General features: G+C 40.0%; 1 protein-coding gene across 3 annotated transcripts in view; it reads right to left on the reverse strand.

Annotated features, from left to right (window-relative positions):
- LOC105086860 (kinesin-1 heavy chain) overlaps positions 1-25,571 on the reverse strand; it is a 39,054-nt gene that overhangs the window by 6,242 nt on the left and 7,241 nt on the right. For 2 of the 3 annotated variants that reach the window (XM_064479491.1, XM_064479493.1), the window contains exons 3-24: positions 18,642-18,715; positions 17,547-17,651; positions 17,025-17,073; positions 16,460-16,515; positions 16,288-16,375; positions 15,997-16,121; positions 14,941-15,045; positions 14,509-14,654; positions 13,683-13,831; positions 13,048-13,241; positions 12,170-12,238; positions 10,898-11,104; positions 8,903-9,046; positions 5,180-5,368; positions 4,419-4,536; positions 3,841-3,902; positions 3,638-3,747; positions 2,657-2,758; positions 1,593-1,653; positions 1,413-1,484; positions 1,136-1,240; positions 55-271 (exon numbers count right to left, since the gene is read on the reverse strand). In XM_064479491.1, coding sequence (XP_064335561.1) covers positions 55-271; positions 1,136-1,240; positions 1,413-1,484; positions 1,593-1,653; positions 2,657-2,758; positions 3,638-3,747; positions 3,841-3,902; positions 4,419-4,536; positions 5,180-5,368; positions 8,903-9,046; positions 10,898-11,104; positions 12,170-12,238; positions 13,048-13,241; positions 13,683-13,831; positions 14,509-14,654; positions 14,941-15,045; positions 15,997-16,121; positions 16,288-16,375; positions 16,460-16,515; positions 17,025-17,073; positions 17,547-17,651; positions 18,642-18,715 — 2,547 coding nt within the window. The remainder of the gene's footprint in view (positions 1-54; positions 272-1,135; positions 1,241-1,412; positions 1,485-1,592; positions 1,654-2,656; positions 2,759-3,637; positions 3,748-3,840; positions 3,903-4,418; positions 4,537-5,179; positions 5,369-8,902; positions 9,047-10,897; positions 11,105-12,169; positions 12,239-13,047; positions 13,242-13,682; positions 13,832-14,508; positions 14,655-14,940; positions 15,046-15,996; positions 16,122-16,287; positions 16,376-16,459; positions 16,516-17,024; positions 17,074-17,546; positions 17,652-18,641; positions 18,716-25,571) is intronic. The other variant, XM_064479494.1, reaches the window with a different exon arrangement.

Raw genomic sequence — 25,571 nt, forward strand, 5'->3', positions numbered from 1 at the left:
AAACGCCCAAGCCAAAACAAAGCACGGTCTAGAGGGCTGCTGTGTTCTACTCACCGATCTGTGCAGAGTGCACTCGTCTGGCCATATTCTTTGACCTGACCGCTTCCTTGATGCGGTCGACCTCCTGCTGGTAGCGTTTGCGGTCTCGAGACGCGTTTTCTTTGGCTTCTTTCAGCGCCGACTCCAAAGCTTTCACCCTCTCGGCCGTCGCTCTGAGTCGCTTTTCCAGCTTCGGCAGCTCACAGCGGAGATCTGCATTGTCACGTACCAGCTGAAGGTACACAGAGAAAACGAGGATTCCAGCTTTAAAGGCGATTTGAAAAATACATGAACGTTTTCTAATTTCTTTTGAGAAAAAAAGTAAAACCAGATTTTATATTAAAGATTTCCCATTTAGCTGATTTAGTTTAGGCAGCAACATGCAAAGAATACATATATCCATACATCTCACACACTCAATTTTGGGGGCTCGGGGAAACTGTTCTTTCCCCCTGCGGGGCAACAGGGCTATAACGCAGTGCTGTGTCTCTTAAGACCTACAAGTAATCACAAACTGAGCGAGTCCCTTCATGAGTGGTGAAAGCAAGAAAGGCTACAATCCCCTCACCCTTCCTCTAGTGCAGACATCAGGTTTACAGTAACAAAGATCTACAACAATTAAGTACGCTAAGAAGCTTTAAAAATAAGTAATTAAATCATATCAAGCTATAATAGAAAATAAGCAAAAAACACCACAGTAAGCATCACTTCTTAAAAAACATGAACTGCTTCATTAATTTGTTATTTCACATTCTGTGGCACTAAATGTAAGAAGATGGAAAGTGTATTTTAACTGCAAAGACTTGTCTGCAGACCAGAATTTTAAAATTACCATGAATAAATTAAGAAAACAGACGGACCTAAAACCCTACGAAGAATATAGAAATACATGTTTTCATTGGCCTCTTGATAAAGGGCTGTTAGAAATACTAACTCCCCCAAAACTGCCAGTGGTTTACTCACATAATTCTGGACAAAACAACAGGACGGCTCAGGACAGGACAACCCTCAGGACTCTGAAGACTGAAACACTTGCTGCTTCTCAGCTTTTTATTCTTACAGTGCTGCAGCGAACACAGAACACGCCCTTCATTACCTGCTTGTGCACTTTAGTGAGTTGTTCAAGATTATTTTCAAGAAAGGAGATTTTTTGCTTCTGAGCAGCGCTGCCTCCTGTGTCATCAGCATCGACCTCGGCGCTCTAGAGAAGACGGATAAATGCTGTGAGAACGCAGTGAGAGCATGTAAAGGATCTAAGTTTAACTACACAAAAACTGTTACGACAACGTGCAGTCACGTCACCCATGAACATGACCACCAGACACAGCAGGCACCGCTCACAGCACCCCCCACCCCCGGTGTCACCTCATTACCTTCTTAACCCGGGTGGCCAGGTCCTGAACAAACAGCTTCCGCAGGTTGTGTAAAGTCTGCAGTTCCTTTGCCTTGAATTAAGAAAGCAGTATTTTTGGAATTCAGTCTTCAAAAGCAGCACAACCTAAAGGAAGAGCCCGTTAAACACCCCCAGCCCACCTCCCCCCACGCGTTCTCACCACGGTCTCTTCCAGGCCCTTCAGGTCCTGTCTTGCTTGCTCGCGTCTGTCCTGCATGACCCTGGCCAGGGGCGAACACACAAACACGCTTTCAGCTCTGACTCCAGAAATCCCAGTTTATTTCTCACGGATACTGAATCAAGTATTTTTATCTGAAAGGATCAATTCTTAGCTTCAAATAAATGAAAGATGCTTATTTTTAAAAAAGTTTACCCATGTTGTGTCTTTCTAAGAAACTTCTATATGCCTTACCATATTTTAAATCTATAGTTTATTAGAAAAGACCTCCCCTAACACAGCAATGAAGAGATGAAGTAAAATGTGGCAAAATTCAAGGAACAAGCAGTGGTTCTTTTCACGCATTATCACACAGCATACTGATCCTTATCCAAAATAATTCTGAGTAACTGAGAATCACAGATTACAAATTATTGAAGGCTGAAACATTTTATGTATTTTTAAGTTAACATTATTCTAAATAAAGTTATGGCTGAGATTCAGTAGAATCTCTATAAAACCAATTCTGAGCTAGTCCTGATGGTGTGACTGTCAAATTGTTCATTTACACACATTCTCTAATGGATTTAAGACATGTGAAAGTTATAGTCATGGGTTTTCTACCTGCTCAGATTCTAAAACACTGTGTGTTGACTAAACTCTTGATAAATTAGAAAAAGTAAGTGGTGAAAACATCTGTGCAAAACGCAAGGCTAAAACAATAATGTTCTTTTATGCAAGATCAAATCTAACAAAAATTCAGTTTTTTGCAGCAGATCCTGAAGTCTTCTAAATTACTAAATGACACATTTCAGGCTTACTTTTATGATGGATCTTAAAGTAATGTGAATCTTGGTCATTGGTGAAATATAAATCCTTCTTTTCACAAAAGTGCAAGAAGGCCCTGTAAGTCTTTAGGTATCAATCAAACTCACTTAGAGGGTTTAAGAAAAACATCCTTGAGCTTATCTAGTGAAAAATGTATCCCCTGGACATATCCGAGAGCAACGTCGGTAATTTTCTAATTTAGTTTTTATTTTTAAGCATGAACTACAACATCTACTCACGTCAGCTCGTGCAGCTTTCTGCTCTTTTCCTGATCTGTAGCTTTCAACTTCTCATGCTCTACTCGCAGACGCTCCTGCTCTAACATCATTTTCTGGTTTTGGCTGACAAAAAAAAAAAAAAAAAAAAAAAAATCAACAAAAAAACCACGTAATACCTGCATCATCATTTTCTGAATGTTGTCATAAAAAATTTTCCAGCTCTTAAATTCTATACTCTCACCACTGAAACACACAGGCCTCCTGTGTGAGGCTGTCCCCTGCGGGGCAGAAAGGAGGAGGAACTGGCTACTTTCAGCCACACAGTCCTCCTCATACTCTGTTTTTCACACCATAACTTTATTCTTCTGTGTCTTTCATCTCCTTGAAGTCTCGTCCCTAAACCCACTTGGTTTACCAGTGAGTTCATGTCCCAAATTTTTGGTTACTCTCCTCTGGTTCCTACTCAAGTCATGATTTGGCAGCAGACCTCAAATTTCTATCGATGCTATATGCTATGTGCATACGGTTGTGGAAATAGGGTAAATATGTCCTAGAAAAACCAGTAAACCAAGTTCTCTTAAAAAAAAAAAAAAAAAAAAAAAAGCCCAACTTCTAAAACCCACAATTTCCAACGAAGTTTTCCTGAGTTTGGACTATTGTTTAAAAGGAAGCTACGGAAATGATTTGGAGGAGACAGTGGTGTCTACCTGCAGTAATGGCTGAAGTTGGGAATTTTTTTCTTTTTTACCAAATATTTATATCAAAAGACCTAAGAAAAATTTCAAAAATCTCCCCATGGAACTTAGAAGTTATACTCATAAATGAAAAGCTTCTGCATTTTCAAGTCAAAAATTATAGTTTTAAAAAAGTTATAGTTTCAAAGAAAAATTCAGGTTTCTAACAAGGATACCCCCGCCCATCAGTAACCGGCTACCTCCTCCCATCTAACTAGTCAACCCCTCCAAGTCAGCCCCCACCGCCTCAGAGAAAAAGCACACTTACTCTTGAAGATCAGTGATGAGTTTTTCTTTTGCCTCAACTTCATCTCTCAAACTACTGATCTGTTTTTGATGAGTTTCTCTGTGGCTTTGGATCTGCTGTTCAACAGCTTGCTAAAATCATTGGGGGAAAAGGAAATTGTCAGTTAATCAAGATCACCAATGATGAATTAAAGCCATCAGAATCCAATGTTACTTCAAACTTGCCTTAACTTCATTTGCAGTCTGAACTTTATTTAAGTGCTCCTTTTCCATTTCGTGCACCTTCTCTGTTTGGGCAGGGAGAGAAAACAGGAGAGAGGAAATAAGCCTCGGAGTTCTTGACAAACTAAGGCAAATGTGTTTTAGGCTAGCAGGCTCCCTAACAGCACTTGATTAAGTTGTCCAAACGCCACAGCAAATCTTGCTAAGCTCAAGACACACTGACTAGTAACCTCAGTTGCACCCTTTGTGTTGATATTACGGTTTCCTTTATTTTCTTTGGCTAATCCTGGAACAGACGGGTTACCGCATGGTAAGGAAATAAGAGAAGTTTCTAAGTTTCCTAAGTTGGGACACACACATGCACAACTTCATAACTTTGTAGATAATTCCCAGGTTGGCCACTTCCACACTCAAACACAGTATCAAAAGTTTCAAAGCCACATGAAAATGTATTATCTGTTCACTGTTTCCAGTTACCTGCATTCCTATGTTCTCTATCAGCGTGAACACGTTTACTACGACAATGCTAAGGTAAAACTTCATGGCACAGATAAAACTCATCAATAACGGGAAACAGGCACCTTGTGCGCGAAGCTGGACCAGCTCTTCACTCAGGGAATCAACAGACTCCTCCAGCTGTCTTTTCTTTTGCTCCACATTCTGAAGGTATTCAGTCAATGATTTGATCTTGGCTTCATGCTTTTGAGAAAAATAGACTGATGTGAAGTGGGAATAAAGTCTCACACACACATTTTGTTGTTCAGAATATTTGAAAGCAAGCAACTTTAAACCGATACAGCTAAATATATAGTACATTTATAGAAAAAGATGTATGTAAACCTAAAATGTTCCGGGGCAAGATTCACAATGATAAAGAATTTAACCAACGGAATGGTCATCTGTGCAGTTTTAACACTTAATGAAATAAAGCGCTGAAGGCTGACATATGAGACAACGTGCTGTTACCTCCGACTAACCTTGCCCTCCTCTCCCCTCCTCTAAGCCCTGCCTCGGTGAACGGTCTCACCCAGGTGGCTGCCAAGGCCCCAGAACCGGACACCGGCCCTGCCGGTCTGTCTGCCCTGCAATTCTTCTAGATCCTTCAACAGTCAAACCAGTCACAGCTTTCTGGTAAATTCTTATCCACATTACCAATACAACCCAGTAAAATCATTCATGGTCTTACACTGCTGATAGAGTAGGAAAAATTAACTGAATCCACCTTTTAATTTTGTTACTCAAAATAACCTATGGAAGGTCATTTTTCTTAAAACTTTTACCACAAATAAAATTTAGACACAACAGTGCAAAACACGAAAGAAGTGTGTTCTGTAACACGTACCTGAGAGATTCGCAGCTGGCAGGCTGCCAACTCCTTCTCGTTTTCTTCCATCTTTTTGTTGCTCTCGGTCTGCGTGCTCTCCAGCTGCCTGCAGCGCTTCACCATCGTCTTCACCTCGGACTTCATCTTGCTGATGTACAGCCTTGCTACAGTGAACTCCTCGTCGATCATGCCGGTCCCCTCGGGCTGCTGGGGGAAAGGCAGGAACAAAAATTAAAGAGGGAAACGTCTACTTTGTGTTTACCCCATCGGACTCTAAAAGCTTAAACAAAACTAGGTATATTTAATCTTACTCAACATTTGTAGGATTTTTTCTTTTATTTAATATTGTTTTTAGTAAAGGGTGAGGAAAGCAGGGCTTCATTTTCTGCCTTTCTTACTTCCTACAACTTAATGTTGATACACACCTGTAAGGAAGAAGAAAAGAATGCAAACATAAAAACAAAACTAATGAACTCTGCCTCTTCCAATTTTTGGATTTCCTTTTCATAGTCAATTCTTCAGTGAGAACTACTTCTTCAGTAAATTCATTGTTAATCATGTATTAAGTCCAGTTTAAAATTTAACAAATAAGATGTTTAGGTGGCAGGGGAAGGATGGCTTTAAAGGTCACCAAGGAGGACTGTGGTCGGTGTACATTCCTTAGTAACTGTCATGGATTTCATTACAAAATTCCAGTACAGTATTCAGTGTCAAAATTAAGGAGCTTGAGAAGGAAGAAATAAAACTGTCTTTATTTGCAGATGACATGGCTGTTTAAAGAAAACCTCCTGGAACTAATAAGCTATTACAGTAACAATGCAGGATACAAGATTAACTTATACAAGAGCCAATCACTTTCTTATATATCAGCAATGAACAAGGGACTCTGAAATTAAAAACCTCTCTTTTTGGTGTCATTTACATCAGCACTAAAATGAAAAAAGAAATACGCAGGTCTAAGTGTAACCCAGTATGTGTAAGATCCAGATGACAAAAGAAATCAAAGAACTAAATAAATGACAGTCCGTATTCATGGACAGAAGACTCAATGTTAAGATGTCAGTCCTTCCCAACTCGATCTGTAATCTTAATCAAAACCCCTTTAACTTATTTCCTTGAACAGCCAACATAATACTGAAGAACAAAGTTGGAGGGCTGACACTATCTAACTTCAAGACTTACTATAAAAGCTACAGTAATCAAGATGCTGTGGTATTGGCAAAAGAACAAATAGGTCACCGGAAAAGAACAGAAAGCACAGAAAGCCTAGGAAAAGACATACACAAATATAGTCAAGTAATCTCTGACAAAGGAGCAAAGGGAATTCAACGAAAAAAAGGACAGACTTTTCAATAAACTGTGCTGGAGAAACTAGTAATCCATGTGTAAATACCTTTCAGAAAAATTAACTCCAAATTTATCAAAGAACTAACCGTAAATAAAAAACTAAAAAACTTTTAGGAGAAAATCTAGGTCACCTTGGGTTTGGAGACGAGTTTTTAGATATAGCACCAAAACCACAATCCTTGAAAGAAAAAATTGGTAAGCTAGACTTCATTAAAATTAAAAGCTTCTGCTCTGCAAAAGACACTTTTTAAGGAATGAAAAGATAAGCCAGACTGGGAGAAACATCTGATAAAGGACTATTATCCAAAACATACGGAGAGAGCTCTTAAAACTCAAGGTAAGGAAACAAACCATTCAAATGCAAATTAAAAAGAGATACTACTACACATCTGTTAGAATGGCTCAAACCAAAAACTGATGACACCAAATACTGGTGAGGATGTGAATCAACAGAATTCTTACTCACTGCTGGTGGGAACAACACAAATGCCACAGCCACTGTGGAAGACAGCTTGGGAGTTTCTGACAAATCGAACACAGCCTCAACATGCGCTCCAGCAACTGTGCTTCTAGGGATTTTTAACCCATTGAACTGAAGACATGTCCTCAGAAAAGCCTGCACACAGACGTCTATAGTAGCTTAAACTGGAAGTGACCAAGGTAACCCTTAATAGGTGCATACATACAAAAAAGCAACACGTTATCAAGCCATGAGAAGACATGGAAGAACCTTAAACGCATGCTGCCAAGCCGAAGAAGCCATGTGAAAGGCTAATACTGTGTGATTCCAATTATATGACATTTTGGGACCAGCATCACCAGAGCCAGTAAGAAGACCAGGGTTTGCTAGCGGTTCGGGGGACGGGGTGCACAGGGAAAGCACACAACCTGCCAGGGCAGTGGAGCTATTCTGTGACGCTGTCATTCACGGTGGCCCCACAGCAGGTGTTCACCCAAACCCACAGAGCCGCACACACAGCGCAGACCACTGCGCAGGAAGCCCGGAGCAGGCCGAGCGCCAGCAGCACGGACTGGTGACGTTTAACAGGAGAACAAGTACCCGCAAAACACAAATATACTGAGGAGCCATCTTTTGTTGCTGCTTTAAGGAACCTATTTGCAAGGCTGACTTGTTTTCAAAATACTGCAGTTTTAGTGGAAAAAGCTGTCCTGACATCAGGGAACTCCTGTGACTGTCACCGGCTCTGCTACCAGACACAAGCCGTTCCTCCTCCCCATTTCCTCAGTCTTCACCAGTTTGTCACTTAGGTTATTTAAACATGAAATGGAAAGAGTTTTCTAAAAACAAGTCACAAATCTACGAAGCAAATTCTGAACACCACCTCTCTAGTGTTCAGTAACATGAAGTCAGCCTACGTTTTCACCCCAGCAGACCCCGCTCGGCTGTCGTCTCCCGTCACTTCTGCCTGGGGACAGGCGGATGGCAGACTGAGGGTGAGGAGAGAGCAGGGCAAGCCAGCCAGTGCTGGATCCAGCACCTCCCCGCTTCCGTGAGGCGCGCCAGCACTACGAAGTGACGTCTAGGAACGCGTTCCCGCCTCCCCCAGCTAACAGCAGTCAGAACAACAACCAACAGAAGGCATGCGTGCTCCGCACAGAACACTTCCTTCGTTTCCAACTCTCGTTAAACTCGGCTTCTCAGCAGGCTCTCACTGTAAGCCCAAGTGAGTTTCGCTTTGTTACTTTTAGACTTTAATAAAAAATAAAATAAAGTCCAAACAAATACTGCAACATACAATCTTTCTTGTTGTGTGTGTGTTTCTGCAGTTAAGAATCTGAACTTGCTTTTTTGGTCTAAGTTTTAAAATCTACAGATCACTATTTTTTTTAACCATATGCAAGTGATAGCATACTCAGTACTAGTGTCCTGCAAAGGATTATTAGAAAAGAAAAAGTAAGTGTGGCAAAATGCTGATAATTAATTAACTCTAAGGTTACGGTATTGTTTTCTTTACTGCTATGTGTCTGAAATTTCTCAAAATTAAAAAGAGAATTAATCAGCAGTGCTTCCCTTTTATCTTTTTAAACTTTTAGAGCAACCAAGGCCAACTCATTCCCAGCTCACTCCTGGAGCTACCTTCCCTGCGGCTCCACGTTACACACTCCTGTGTGGTAATTAACATAATCTCCAGGTGCAGAACCTTTACATAGTACAGGAAAAAACCAAACACGGGGTCCAAATGATGCTACTTACTGAGCATGTCTCCTCAAGGGCCCCTTACTCTCCCTCGTTCCTGGTCCATCTGAAATGAAGCCCGACCGTCCCCTACAAACAGCCGTGTGAGGACGAGACCAAGGACAGGATGAGGACGTAAGACAGACAAGCGTGAGCGTGAACAGACAGCTGTGCTCCGCACCCGGTGCTCGGCCTACCTTCACGTCATTGTTCCCCACGGCAATGCCTATCTCCGCCAGGTCCTTCAGCAAAGACGCCATCATCTCGGCCGCCCGCTTCTTCTGGTGGTTGGTCATTTCCTTAAGCTTCTGAAGCTCGGCATCGATACTTGCTAAAGTTGCCTAACAGAACCAAAAACAGAAGGTACAGTTAAATCCAGTGAGTGAGAGATCAATTCACATACTGACAGCTATTTCGAGGTTTCACCTAGTGCTCACAAAGCCATTTACTTCCCGCTTTCATTTTCTTGAATTCTCTCCTGAGCTCTGGAACAGCTCCCAGCTCAAACTTTAAACATGTTTTAGACCCAGGAGACTGTAATCATACTGTACCCCATTAAGAGCAGACAGTTTCTATTATTTCACTAATTTTTGAGATTGGGTAATGCTTTCTACCTAGAAATGGAACCTTCAAATTAACCAGATTTGATTTTCACTTATTGCCCTAGTATGGTATGTATTTAGAACCCGAGTCTGAGAAAACAAATGTTAGAATGGAGCTGAGTTTTCCAGACGGCTGGTAGGTTTTCTCTATCTGCTTCGTATATACTGCTTAGTCTCTGGTAAGAACCCACCTGGTAATGTCTGCTACTTTTGTGCTATGACACAAGCCGTCATCTAGGAGACAGTGATGAAGTATCAGTACTCTGAGTTTAATCACTACAATTATAAATTTAAAATAATAGCTGGTTTACCAGCAATAAAGTCACCACAATTTTGAAAATCCAAATGAATCTGGCCACTTTCAGACTATCTATTATATCACAGACCAGATACTTCATTTGCAATGTAATTTATTGACTTTTAGTCAGTATCTTTTAGTAACAATGGCGTTGTTTCAACCCCTCATTTTTTCTGGTCATTTCCTTAAGTGTCTGAATATCAGCAGAGTGTGTGCTCACCCAGTTTGATCCACAATATAATAGCAGGTCTGCATTACCAGACATTTTCTCTAACAACTGAATGGCAATACTGCAAGCATCACAACGGGGACACAAACACAACTGTCTTAAAGACTGACACCAGTGACCGAGGACCAACCTGCAGTTTACAGAGCTGCAAGAAACTCCTATTGTTCTTTCAAATAGTAATTAGGTTTGCTACTAATGCAACTCAGCAAGAGTTACAAAGATGCCTTGGTACTGAACCATAACTTCCAGCTAACTGTAACTCTAGGGATTAAAAAGGGAAAAGGAACCTCTCCAGGGGCAGGAAGCCCTTTAAAAATGCTGTTTCACAGTTCTGACTGCTTTCCTTTAGACAACTCAACACGGATGGGGAAATAAGGACTGAGCACTGATCCTGTGTCCAACTCCAAATGTGATTTCTAAACAAGCAGCTGGCATGAACGACAACAAAATTTTAATGAAAAAAAAAAAAAAAAAAGCTCATCCCCAGTGATGCTCAAAGCAGTGCAGCAGCTGTCACCACGATGCACTGCTCCTGCCATCCCTGTCGGGACACCTGCCATCCCTGCCTCGGAGCAGCGATGGCAACATCCTTGTCCACCGGGGTCACAGGGCAGACCCCCACTGCACTCTCCCAGGCAGGCGCTGTTCCAGGTGATGGGAATGTAACAGTGAACAAAACGCAGGTTACATATTCTCTGACTTTTATTTTTATGTGCACATTTCTTCATTGGTAGTTTGAATAATCAACTAATAACTTTACTGAGCAACTAGTAGCCAACTTTTACTTTTTTTTTCCCTTAACAGTAGAATAATACTTGGAATAGCAAACATGTTTTAATTACATGTTAGTAATAAACCTTTAACAGACCTTTAGAAATTGAAAAAAAAAATAGACCTTTTCCTCCACCTCTAAGGCTTCACAGGTGGGAGGAAATAAGAGTTGAGATTTGAGTTCCTTAAGAATTAATGTCCCGGTTGAGCTTTTATAGAGATAAATTACTTAGGTAATTTTTCAGTAAGAACACCTGTACTAAAGTATTCAGAAAAGAGAATGACATCCTACCGATTTCTGATTCAGTTCATCACTAAGTAACTCATATTCCTTAGTTTTGTCTTCAACTTCCTGAGACTTCTGATCATAGTTGACAGCAAGTTCCTCCAAGGCTTGTAGAACTTCCTTTACTTCTTCTTTAGAGGCATCATTTTCTGCCTGAAGGCGATTCAGCTCAGCTTGCATATTATCTTGATCTCTTCTGGTAGATGCCAGAAGCTATATGAAAAAGTAGAAGTAACTACTTTCACAGAGACTATAGGTTTTTAAAAAGCATATTAAGTAAAAAATCTATTTGCTTCACCACTGGGAGCCAGGGCTGCTGTCTGAGGGCAGAACAATATAAACGAAGAATTATGCAAATGTTACCAGTGCCCCTTGAGAAACAATGAGAGAGTTGAAATAAGTACACAGATGATCCGACCAGGACTAATCTGACTGAGGGTGGCTATCTCTTACTGAGACTGCAGCCTTCCCCCTGAGCTTCCTCTGATTCTCTAAATTCATCTGGGATTCCTCTGAACCCCCAGAACAAACCTTAAACAAAGGACCATTTTTCAACGATCCTCCATTCTGCCAAGTGAGATAAAATGAGGGTCCAAAGTGAAAGATAATAAAACAAAAGCAAAGATAACAGAAATGATCAATCGGTTAGATGAGGGCAGACATGGAGAAGGAGCAGCAAATGATCTTACTCATTGACATTCTCATTTCCACAGCAAAAGCCACACCCCAAATTATAAGTCACTAAAGACAAAGTCAGTGCAACTCACAAATCAGCGTTTTCTTAATAATCACTTTAGACATGTATCTGTGTGTGTGTGTTATACCCCTTCCCTCATTCCCAAGTGGAAACACTTTTCTTAAGGGGAGGGGAAATCTAAGGTTACTACTCCAGCTCAGTGAAGAAGGTCTTTCCCAAGGATTAATAAATGTTTTGGGGAGAATAAGACAAAACAGCACTGTACAAGGAACACAGAAGACAGAGTTAAAAAGCTCAGTAGATGTATATCAAAGAATAAATACTAAAAAGTTATCCTGCAGTTAGATAGAACTCAAATTTAAAAAAACCAACAAAATGCTTAAGAGGAAGCCAGTCCCCGCTTCAGTCTGTATGATGCACTGCTCTCTCAGGACGGCCACAGTGAAGCGTGGGCATTTCTAAAAAATGTTACATGTACTCGAGTGTATTCTGAGCTCTGCAGATTCCTTCATCTTATGTTTAAGTGATAATGACAAACCATAAAGCTCTTCTGGAAGCAATATGAAAAGTATTCAGTTTACCTCTTCTTGATCCAACATTTGTGTCTTCAGTTTCTCTACCAATTGGCTTTGCTGATTAATTTCTTCATCCTAGAATTTTTAGTAACACATTGGTAAGTAGCTCACAACCTGGTTCTAAATGTTTCCTAACACAAATTAAAGATTACTGTCCCCGCCCCTCAAATATTTCAAAGTCATTTTCTCCAAATTCAACATGGCTTATTTTAATCCCTTAAGAAAATGTTAGAACAGATGGAATTTCTTTCACTTACCAACAATTGTAACATACTTACCATGCAACAAGAAAAAGGCTTATGTTTTTGAAAGCTATTCACTAAATACTTCCAATGCTAAAAAATAATAAACATGTTTAAAGCTATCATTGAAAATAATGGCCATGTAGCCACATCAAACCTACCATCTCTGTTTAAAATACATTAAAAACACTACCTAGTAACAAAAACAAAAACAAAACCAGGACCATTTTCTTCCAGTCTCTTTACTGTTGTTTTTTCCTGTCCTCTCTATGTGGTTCATAGTTTGTTATTTTCACACACTGACACAGTCAGCCGATTCCGTTCCCGCTGCCAAATCTCGTGTCACTTCTTATGATAAGAACCCTCAGGCCCCTGATTCTATGAGGTCATTTCATTAAAGCTCTTCAATGACCCAATGCCGAATTTCCTTTTGAAAGTTCTTTTAGCTAAAAGGCGAAAAACATATGCCTCGTACAGTTTCTGCACAGAAGTAGAAATTTTGATTTTATATTTTCTGTTAATACAGTATCTTCAGAAGATTAAAAGAAATCTAGGAAGATGTATACAGGTCAGGAGAATTCATAATATTGAAATTAGAAGACAAAATACCTACGCCTAAAGCAAAACAGAACATGAGCCTACCTTGTCATCCAGTTGTTTGTACAATTTAGCAATTTCTTCTTCACACTTTCTTCTTTCAGCATCAGTGAAGTTTCCAGTGACTCCAATCGTGGCTGCTGGTTTATCATTGGTAATAGTGACATCCTTGTCCACTGCAAAAGCTTCCAGGTTGGCTTTCTCTTTGTCAAACTGCTCATCAACAGGAACTGTCTCTCCTAAAATAAGACAACAGGATGGTCAACACAAACCCACCTGCCTAAAACCAGCTTCAATTTTACTCCATTTCAGCAGCTTTTACCAACTTCACCTGCTTGGTGCCTGAGAAACAAAAAGCTGGGATTACCTTTGACTCTCCCCATCTTCTAAAGCCAGTCACTGAATCTTATTTTAATTGCTTTCACTCTAATCCAAGCATCTTGCTATCTTGAGACTTGTATAGCAACCTAGGTGGCCCTGCACATCTATTTATAATTTCAGGTAAACCCAGAATTTAACGTGGAAGATTTTACTCATTTTTATTTGATGATTCCTATTGTCTTTTAAAAAGTGAAAATGGATACACTTTGTTATTTTCATTTATATCAGAGTCTCAAGTTTACAAAAAAGCTCTAAATCTGTACCATCAAACTCAAAATAACCAATTCACAAGTTATTACCATTACGCCATCGGTTGAGTTCATTTTCAAGCCACTGAATGGTGTTTCGCAGGGTCTTATTTTTTTCTTTTTCTCTTTCATACTTCTTTTTCCACTGTTCTGCAGTTAACTCAACATTGACACAAACAGTGTTCTTAATTGTTTTAGCCCTAAGAGAAGTAGTTGGGGGAAAAAAGAATGTGACTAAAATTAATGACTTTCAAGAGGTACCTGCATCTCTGTAATACATGTATACACGGCTGAGTAACTTAACGTAACTATTCTTGTCTAGTTACGTCCTTGACTAAATACTGAGAGCTGCAGTCTAGTGCTTATTCACAACGCCAAGTAAATCAGTGTGTAGCTTAAAAAAAAAAAAATCAACCTGATGAGGATAAAAACAAGGGCCCACATTTCCCCAATTCATTTCTAAGGCTGAGTGAAGAAAAGCAATCATCACTGACAAAGACCACGTCGCCATTACTGACCTTCCCAGCCCCACCATCTCATATTCAGTTCCCTCTTTATCTGAGCAGGTCATGTGTGTCAACAGGCTTAATACAGGATTATACCTGTAAGGCTTTACCTGACTCAAATGTTTATTTTTTTTAATGCTGAATTAAAGCTTCTCACATTAGTCTGACTAAAGTTAACGTTTGACTTTAATGTGCACCAAAACTTAAAACCCAAACAGCCTAAGATATGGACTTTGCTTGAATTATCTGCCTCTCAATTAAAAAGCTGTGTCCAGTACACTAATAATATGCACTTGTGTGAACACCTGAAACTCTCCCAGCTTCAATAAACAAAGGCCTAGCCACATTAGCTACATTTCTCAACGACAAACCTCTGACCAAACAGGAGTGTGGATTTTGTTTCAGACTCATTGTATGATGACGGGGAGCAGCAAATGACGATAGTGGTTCGACAGTTCCCTCCTAGGGAGTCTTGAAGGATTCTTGTCATTTTACTGTCTCGATATGGAACATATGTCTGCGTACAGACACAAGCAAAAACATGAAGGAGACCAATGGGTTTCTACATAATAGATTTTGTTGCAGAAATATGCTACTTTAAAATAAACTACAAAGTAATATCAGTTATTTTAAATGATGGGAACTAAGATACACATGCTAACACTATAAAATAAATTCCTAAAAGACAACTTGTTCACAGAGTGGTTCAGTGAAGCCCTCACTCACACATCCATGCATATGTGTGTATCTATTTGTAATTCACCAGCAGATAACAACAGGGAAACAAAAACAAGTGTACTCACACTACCCTCCGCCAAAGCAGAGATGACATTTCCAAGAGCAGAAAGTGACTTGTTGATGTTCTTAGCTTCATCCAGCACAGCACCTTCAGCTCCAGTTTTACTAACCTATACGTAAGATTTCAAAAGAATGAAACAAGATTATGAGTTTAAGATGATTTTTCTTTGAATTTTCTTAAAAGTTAGAATCAGCAATAGAGAAAATGGAAAGCATCATGGTTTTATTTGCTAAGCATTTACTCTAAGCTATCATTATTTCTCAAGTCTGACTCTTCTGAGAACTTGGTCAAGTAACCAGCTGCATGACAAAAACAAGATTAAGGAGGTATCAAATTCATTTGTAGGTGTGCTCTTGAAATTAACCAATTTACACATACATTTGTACTTTACTTTTGTTAACCCCCCTGCTGCATCAGAAAAGAGAAACTTGAAACGGCTTCTCAGTATCCACAAAGTCAGACTGGCTTTGAAGAATGTGTGTAAGACTTTTACATAAAAGGGAACAGGTATGTCATTCTCATCAGAAGAAACAAATCAGCAGAATAGCAAAAATGGTCACAGAGATCAACATGAAAACATTTGAACTTATTCCGATTTGGATATAAACTAGAATCAGACTGCAAAGGACTATAATAAACAATCATTCAAAAGTAAGAAAGAAGCACAGCCAAATCAGAGAGGACTAATGGACCATCTTCACAGGGAGCCCAATGCCAGAATGGATAAAACAGATACCAAAAAATTAGGGAAAGGATACCTAGTAAAATTCTTAATGACGTATGTTGAACACATTCTCAATAAAAGCATACACTTTAAGTCAAGGACAACACGTGTTGGCTGAACTGGGCTATGGCCCGAATGACAGTAAAAATTACTATTTGGAAGGAGTCATTCAGTTTATGTAACAATAAAGCAATGGCACAAATGCTTGTTAATTCTCAAAAATATTACCAAATCCAATTCTATAAACATTTTCAAAATGTAACAATGAATAACGCATATTGGAGCTAAAGTTTAATAAAAATGCTTAGATATCCATCAGAATATAAAGATTTTTACCTTTTCACTACCAGCTAAATCAACCAGATAAAGTTTTCCACTCAGCTTTTGTTCTGTTTGCGTGTTCTCTTGTTTTACATTAATAAGAAATATACTGTGACTCCTAGAGCTATGTTCATTCATATCTGCAATGAAACCACAGAAACAACTATAAACAAACACAGCTTTCCCTTACTAGCAATTTCTAAAGCATTATTTTACCTAAGAAAAATCTTACAATTTTAATCAACTTGATAAAGATATTTTAAGGCAGTCTGTACCTTAACTAGTGTTAATAAACATGCTGCTTACTTGTAACTGCTACATGTCTGTTGGATTTTCCTTCATCTATGGTATCCATAACTTCATCTGGACTACATACAAAACGCTCCGTGCACCCCTGTGAAGTGAAGTTTTAGAGTATGTCAATATCCTTCAAAACTGTTACTGCAGGGCTTTCCTGCACATTCTGTATCACAAGTACCTTTACGTAGGGAACTCGGTTTTTATCTTCATGAACTGAAAGATTGGTCTTCGAAACTGAAAAAGAAAAATAAATACTATTAACAACATTTTCCTAAACTCTAACTCTAGCTGTGAAACAGTTAATTATCACTATTAAAGCAAGACCCTGCAGAAATAGATGTATACAGAAACCAATGCAGCAATATAGAACTTTCAGGTCCAGGCTCCCCTCTGCCACCCCCATTCTGGAAATAAGAACATTAAGTCGCAGTGGTTCAGTAGTTTCCTCAAGGATGATGTGTCAACTGACAGCTGATGTAAGACCAGAGCTCAGGACCTAGGCTCCCTAACTCCAGCCCAGTGCTCGAATTACTTCTTACAAAGCACCCATAAATATATCCTTTAAAGAGATTATTCCATGTGTCAAAAGGCATTCAATTAAAGCTTTGTAAGAAGCATTTAAAAATGTTTCCTATCATTTAAGTCAATTTCGCATAGGTTACTGAGAAATGGCCTCACATTTACTACTAAAGAAGGTAACATGTGGCTTTCAAAAATGATCAAACAGCAAGAATTTAACTCACCATCTAGTAGGTCCCTTATCTTATCCAAATAAATTTCAAAATATGAAACCTAAAGGGCAGAGGAAATAAAAGGAAAAAGACCAACCATTTAACATTATAAAGTAGTTTATTCACTTATTCACTGAATATTTATTGGGGTCCTAGTGCCAAGCATCGACTAGACTACGGGGACAACTCAGTCACGGCTTTCACTCTATTGGGAGGCCCTAAATGCGCTAAAATCCTCATGCAACTAAAATGCACTTTCCATTACGTATCTTCATCCAAAACGAATCATCTAAAACCTTTGAGCTCTGCAGCAAAACAAACTGTTTTATTTTACGGAGAAGGAGGCCAAAGAGGTTAGCCTACTTGTTTACTAACAGCAAATGAAGGACTTCGCTTTACTAATTCTAATGTTCTTTCAACTATACCTGTCCATTAAAACATTAAAAAATACCTTTTAAAAGAAAAAGTTTATTATTTTTTGGAACAGAATTATTCTAGGCATAAAATAAATTAGTCTTTCCCCAGTGATTTTACCTTAATATGAAATTCCAAATTTTCATCCATGGAGTAAATATAATTAAAAATATCTTGCACTATTCTTGGAATAATTCCCATGCCTTCTGGATCATGAAGTTTACCCTAAAGAGAAAACAAAATTAGGCTAAACTATAAAGCACAAATTAAAAACTTTTAATCCACAATTTACAGTCAACAGAGGACAGGAATTCTAATTGTTGCCATTTTTGATTAAAAAAAAAAGTGGCTTGACAAACACCCAAAAAAACCGAATTCAACCAGGATATATTCTGGTAAGTTACATATAAAGACTATACGCCAACCACGGGGGTTACCAACTGACCTTGGCCTTTAATTTTATCATTAGATTCAGATTATGCACATTTATAAATGAACATACTCTAGGGAAAGTTTTTAGTTAAGTTTCTTGTCCTATAAATCGGCACGGCAGCTTCTACTTAAAGTCAAATTCATCCAAGTGCTAGGAACGTCCTTGCTCTCTGACTGTAACTTTATGAAAATGAGTAACATGAATGAGACTAAAACAAGCAGCCATTTACTTTATACAGAATGCTCAGACAGATGATAAAAGCAGATACTCTGCAGCAGCGGCAGAAGATTAAAGGCTGTTTCCTAGAAGCAAAGCTTGAGCAGGCCCACATTTATTATTAATAGCAGCTCTGCTCATTCTGGAGATCTTCCTATCAAAGAGTGGCAAATATTTGGCCAGGGGCCGGGGTACGGGATGGACACACAGACACAACCAAGGAGCTGAGGAAAAATTAAGTGCTCTGAAGAGAAATGAAAACACATAAACATTAAAAATTCCAAAATTTACCATACAGAGAACTCTGATTTAATCCTAAAATCTTCCTAATTTTGTGGTTACACTGATAAAACAAAGCTAGGTATGACTTTCAATATACAACACTTCACTGTTTAAACTCAGGAACTGATCATTTGCCAACAATGTTACTTGTATACAATTCGTATGAGACAAAGCAATAAACAGTAAGTAAAGCTAGTTAAGCGGGTCAAACACTGTCAGGAATAACGGATGAATGTCCCTTGTGCGCTGCGAGCCACATCCAAGCACAGATCATCAAATGTTACCTCCATCGTATGCGTCTTCCCAGAGGAGGTCTGTCCATACGCAAATATGGTTCCGTTGTATCCCTCAAGTACATCTATGAGGAAATAAAGAGATTTTATACATCAGGGGATTCTTTTTCCTTAAGCAGAATGTTCAAAAACACTACAATAATTCACACGTACATCAACCTTGTGCCTCATCCGTGCACCATCAAATCCCCACATTAACATGTTTGTGGAAAGAATGGTGAGGAAGATTCAGATTCCCTTTACACTAATATGAAAGATTCCATCTAAGTCAAAGTTGAGCACATGAAAAATTTATAAAGGCATTAAAGGAAGTAAGAATACATTAACAGTAATTTCCTGTGATGCTCCCTCTAAGCAATTCCTTCCCCTCCAGCCCAGATTACTTTCTATTGTAAGAAACACATTTTAAATTCCACTGCTTGTAATCATTTCTCAAGTCAGCGTACATCTCCACTGTCATTACACCTGTACTCCAAAGCTTCAGGGGACCCAAAAGAGACAAATGATCTGCCAGTTTACCTATAGGTATCAATCAGCTTTTAGAAGTAGGGCTGACTGGTGGTCAACTGCTGGTTAAGCCTCACAAACCCATACAGACACCATCCCTCCTTACACAGCAAGTCCAGTCCTACCTCAGAATCAATTATCAGAACGTTCCTGTAATTAAAAAACAAAACAAACCAGTTTTTCTAGTCCTTTGCATACCCCAAGATCTAAAGTAACTTCCTTTAGGCTCAAGGGGGCTAAATACAAGTGAACAAGGTGACCTTTTGATTTCCAGTTTTCAAGGATTCAGTTTGTTCTGTTTTTTGGGGGGTTTTTTTTGGTTCTGTTTTTTTTTTTTTTTTTTTTTTTTTGGTGAAAAGGTACTATAAAATTACATTCTAGTCTAGAGGAAGCCAAAGTAAAAAGAGAAGACTGCTGGAAATAGATGGTAACAGTGGAAAGTAAACTTGTAACAAGCAAGACAATTCTTTTTTCTTTTAATTGATTATTTTAAGAAAGAAAGAAAAAAGATCCCAACATTGGGCACAACTAACTAGATAACAGATCTGCTACAGAAACATATACTAATAGGAAAGAGAAACTTCCCTGGGAAGATTTTAAGAGATCTAAAAATTTGAAACTTTCATTCTAAATCTTTTCAGTTTTATGACAGGAAGCAAAATAATTTCAAGAATCACATTTAAAACAGAATTGCAATAATCTGTCAGTAATTCTGAAGAAGAAATTATATGGAGAAAAAAAGCACCACCCTCTCCAGTTCACTTTCTTTATACATAATTGTTCTCGGTATGTCTGTGTAATATACCCTGCTTAAGATCTTTTAATCAACCACACAAAACCGAAGGATGAATTCCAAATTTTCGTTAGATCTATACATAAAATGTTCATTCATGATATGATCTGGTTACCTAGCAACTACCACAATAAGCACTTAATAAATACCGGTAGGTGAATGATTAAGCGACTTTCCCAAGATCACACTGATGCACAATCTACATGACATCACAGTGTGTGTGTGTTAGGTGAAGCCCTGTCACGTGACGGCTCACAGGATAATAAATGTATGCAGCACATTTGTATCTGGGACTTCAAGCAGAACTTTAAAAACTGTATACGATCAGAGGTTATGGAATATTCAACACTCCAGTATTTACTCAGCACTAGGACCCAGGCTCTCGGTTCTGGGTGCAGGGGAGGTAACAATGATTAGGTGATTTCTAGAGGTGCCATGTTGTCATGAAAGGAAGACCACTTTCGTCAATTAGGAAAATAATCCCTTGTGTACCTTCAAAACCATTCCTGACTCCTGCTTCCCATGGTGACTTTATTATAAGAAAGTCTAAGCCTACAGAAAAACTGAATGAATCTTACAGTGAACACCCCATAACCACTACTCAGGTTCTATCATTAACATTTCATCATTGGGAGCTTGAGATTTGCAGATACTGGCTGGTACACACAAAACAGATAAACAAGTTTATACCGTACAGCGCAGGGAACTGTATTCGGTAACTTGTAGCCCCTCACAGTGAAAGAGCATGAGAGTGAACACACGTGTATTCACGTACGACTGAAGCACTGCGCTGCGCACCAGAAACTGACACAACATTGTAAACTGCCTATATTTCAATTAAACAAATTCCATCATTTTACTATTTGCCTTAATCATGTATCTATCCATCCCTCTTATTTAATGCATTTCAGAGTAAACTGCAGACTTCAACACGCTTCCACCTAAACACTTCACCATGCCTACACCATGAGCCACAATTCAATATTCTGCAGTTTTAGCCTTCAGAGGTAAAACTTATGTAGAATGAAATGCACATACCTTAAAAGTACAGATCTTAAAAACACACACACACACACACACATAAAAATACTCCTCATCTTTTTTAAAATCCTAGAGAGCACGCATCTGTAATCAGATGAAACCGGGCACTTCTGGACCTGGCTCTCGTTTGCCTTCTTCCCAGCTCCATCTCCCACCATCCTTCCCCTCACACTGCTAGCTTTGCTGGTAAAAATGGTTGAATCTGACAATCTCATATGGTTCAAGTTCAGTCACCTGTAATGTATGTTCTCCCCACACACGCAATACTTTCCCACGTGGACGCCTCAGCCCATGCGTACCCGTCTGGGTGCCCCTCACTCTCCTTCCTACTCTCGTGCATCCTTTAACTTAGGCTTCACTTCTTCCTCCAGCCCAGTTTCACAACCCACCCCCAAACGAATCAAGGTGAGAGTCTTACAGCCCCTGCATTCAGCCATGATACTTACCACCGTGTATTGCAGACACCAATTTACTTGTCTGCCTTCCTCACCAGCCTGTAAAATCCCAGCGTGGTGCCAGGCACTTAGTAGGGTCTCAAATGCTTGGTGAATGACTATTACTCTAACGCACAGCATCTTTCTAAAGTGTCCCCCTCCTTTTACAACATACTTTTGCTGTTCTTGTGAGAAACAGAGGTGGAACTACGGCCATCTTACTTCTTTCATGCTTTGTAAACAAGGAAACATACTGAGCAAGTGAGACAGTGGCTTATCACCTTCTACAAGTCCCTTCATCTCTGAACTTCAGCTTCCTCATCAGGAAAATGCCTGCTAAGGGGAAGGCTGTGAGAATGAGAAGTCATCATATAAAATTATTACTGTTAACATTTGAGAATGTGCAATGTGCCAGGCTCTGATAATTTATCATGTATCAATGTATCTAATCCTCACAAGACCCTATGCAAGGTACTATTTTAGTCCCATTCTACAGGTGAGGACACTGAGGCACAAAAAGGTTAAATAAATTGCCTATAGCTCCACACCTAGGAAGACAGAGTCGGGATGCAAACCAGGACAGTCTTGGCTCCGAAGACAAGCTCTTAACCTCAACACAGTATGGCAGGCTACCGCTGGAAAAACTAAGGTGGATACAGTGACAGACAGTCCCAGGCAGGAAGCTATGGTGAAACTGGGGACCCTATGGAGGCCTGGTATGACACCTGGCATCCAGCAAACACTGAATAAATGACACCTACTTTATACCAGGGAAACCAACTTACAGACACCGCTCAGGTTCAGAATTCAAAACAGAATACAGGTGGATAAAACATGTTCAAAAGAAAAAAAATCTATCTAATCAGTCTATGAAAAGGAAGTCTTAGCCCTGTATATAAGTTCTGTACTTGTATGGGAATCTGAAACAAAGCGGCCTCAGCGCCTGGCAGGCCCCGGGCACACGAGCTGCTCTCAGCTCATCCCTGGCAGCTCGCTCATCAAACCCACATCTCAGAAGAAATACCAGCTCACCCACCATCTTGCCGATCCTTGCCCACCAGTTTGTAACCACATCCTATTTGCTCTGTGTGCGAACGAGGGGCCCAAGTCCAACCTGCCACGTAGTTTTAATTGCTTTTCTGTCCTCACACATCGCCTAGCCCCCACCCCATCACTCTCCTTAAATCTATGTCTTTATGGGTAACCCCGCCACACTCACATCCTGCCCGGGGCAAGTCCCGCTGGCTACTATACCCAGGCCCCTCCAAAGCGGCAGAGCATTTGGGTGAAGGTAAGAGGAGAAAGTCAGCCAGATACTTTTTTACGAATGACAAAGCTGGCACAGAACCTGCAGACAGACAGACGGACACCTTCTACTGTAACAGCACCTGAAGTCTAATTTTGCAGAGTGAAAATTAGGCTGAGAGCTATCCCAAGTACGATTATGGTTGATCAAACTAAGAAAATCATTTCCTTTCTTAGAAAACAGAGGCCACAAGCAGCAGTTGACACCTGTTACATACTTAGGTCATACCAGGTCCTGGGTAAAGCACCTTTTCATGAATCATCTTTTAAAATACTCACAGTACCCTGATTTTGCAGAAGAGGAAATGGAGACTAGAAAGGTCAGGTGACTGTAAAAGTCACAAAGCCAGAAAGTGGAAGACCCGAGACCTCAATCTAGGTCTGTCTGATCCCAGAGCCTGGGCTTACGTGCTGCACAGAAGGGAGCCGCGACTCAGAACCAGCTCCAAACAGTAAAACAGGAATCTGCTGGTGAAGTAAAAGGGACCAAACTGCTGAGAAAAGGAGGGAAATTTCACAACAAGAATGATGTCATCTTAGAAATGATGTCACCTGAAACAGAACAAAAGGCAGTAGAAACAAGCACCCTGGACTTCAGGACAACAGATTTCAGAGTTCTGAGGAAGGAAGGTGTGAGGTGGTTGCTGAGAAACCATCTGAGGACGTACAAACAAGGCAAAAAAAACCACTGGAACAACATGAGAAAAGAAAAAGCCTGGGAGCAGCGAGTCTTACAAAAACAAAACAAAACAAAACAAAACAAAAACAAAAACAAACAAACAAAAACTAAGGCCCTAAAGAGAGCTTTAAAAATATTCAGAAAAAGAATCATGAGTAAGACCTGCACTGCCTAGAAAAGACCAAAAAATGTTAACTAATGATGTATTACCATCTACACCATTCTCCTCAAAATGGAACAACGGGAAAAACACCACTGGGCCGACTTCGGGGTTGAGGTGGGCCGGATGGCCAAAGAACGTTTCTAAATGAGCCCAAGTTCCTAGTTGTGAGAGGATTACATCCCACGGATAAAAATTTCACAGAAGCCACAGAGAATGGAGGTAACAAAAGATGACTAACTTGTAAATGTTATACTCGTTTTCAAAAAGTGAAAAATGACGGATTCTGGGAACCTCAGACAAATATACCAATTCACTAAGGAAAGCTAACCCCATTGCCTGCTTGGATCACTCAACTGGTACTTTGGGGAATACGAGAGTCATGCACCATGATTTCACAAAAGGATTCAAGTTTTTCATCATTTTCTTGTGCATATGTTGACAAGCTAAGAAGTATAGACGACTGGACAGTAAGAGACTCTGATGTCAGCTGAATACTCAGTGTGATTTAATAATCACCAACAACCTTATTCAATGTCCTTAAATAAAAACCTTAAAAAGACACTTAAATATCCTTGACACCATAATAGACTTATCAAAACATGCTGATAGCCAACTTAGATCCCTAGTAAGACAACTGTGAAAACAAAACTCAAAATATGAGCACGAGCTAAAAGGAACACAATGGAACCTGCACTTTAAAGGCTTGCACTCAGTAGTCAAGTGTGGACTGGGGTGTAACCCTGGCTGTAGCAGATGTGAAAAGGATTTGTACATTTAAACTGCCCACGAATTCATGAATCAGTAATTTTATATTACTAAAAAAGCTGAAGTAATCTCAGCCTGTAGTGATGACAAAAGCACAATGAATCAAAGAACGTCGTACCATCACGCTCCAGGATGCACAGAGCCACTGGATGGCTCCGTCAGGCTCACAACACAGGACGACACTGCCCGCCTCCCTTTCTCGAGATCATGTACAGAATCACGTGTAATTCTCCCTCCGGTCCGCTCTCGCCAGTTCCATTCCAGTTGTCATGCTGGTCGTTTCAACGTCCAGGCAGTAGATGATCCCACTGCTACATGACACCCTGGCCCCTCAGACCCTCGACCTGATTCTCTCCACAATCTTGTCCTTTACTCCTTCAGATGCCAGCTCCACGGTCACTCTCTAGACCTTCCCATCACTAACTGCACGGCCTGCCTAACATCAAGTACCCACGTCCGTTTATTCCTTCTCGTACCCCAACTCCAATAAGACTCTGACCCCACTGAGACTGTAACATGACAACCTTGCCAAAGAACATGTACATTTTCCTTCCGTCACATGCATGGACCTATTTGTATCCATAAACTCTACTTTTTCTCCTCTTACTGGATGCAGTGCCCATGCTCCTACTCAGCCCTAACCTCTCCACTTGCACACTGAAGCCCAACCCCTCTATCCTGGTGGACACTACAAGACAGATTTTTGCCTCAATCTAAGAAGTACTTTTTAGCAGTTAGAACTGTCAAAAGAAGCGGTATAAATCATCTCACAAAGTAATGTCTATTTTATCGTAAGATCCCTCCGACTTAAGATATTTCTGGAGTAACTGGAAGTAAGTCCAGATAACCACTAACACCCTCTCAGCTCTAGGGTTCTGGGCTTTCAGAAAATATAAACCTGAAAAATACATTAGTATAAGTTACCAGTACTTATAACTGGAACGTACACACTTTTCTCACCCTTGTTAAATTCCTCAGAGGTTTCTCATTTGACTGACAAGCCCAGTCCCTGGGGAAGGAATCACAGTGGAACGGGAGGAGGGCAGGCCGCCGTCTCCTACCACTTCGCAGAAACTCGTCCGGCCATCTTGTTTCCACACTCCTGCTGCTGTATTTCTAGCACTGCCACCTGAGAACCTCTGCTGGGCACGTCTAGTATCTGGCACCTTCCAAGTACACGTGTGTGACACTACAATTTTCTTAACACCCTTCGCTAGGTGTCGCACATAAATTA

This window comes from Camelus dromedarius, chromosome 26 (assembly GCF_036321535.1).
Source record: "Camelus dromedarius isolate mCamDro1 chromosome 26, mCamDro1.pat, whole genome shotgun sequence".
In the NCBI taxonomy this organism is placed as follows: domain Eukaryota; kingdom Metazoa; phylum Chordata; class Mammalia; order Artiodactyla; family Camelidae; genus Camelus; species Camelus dromedarius.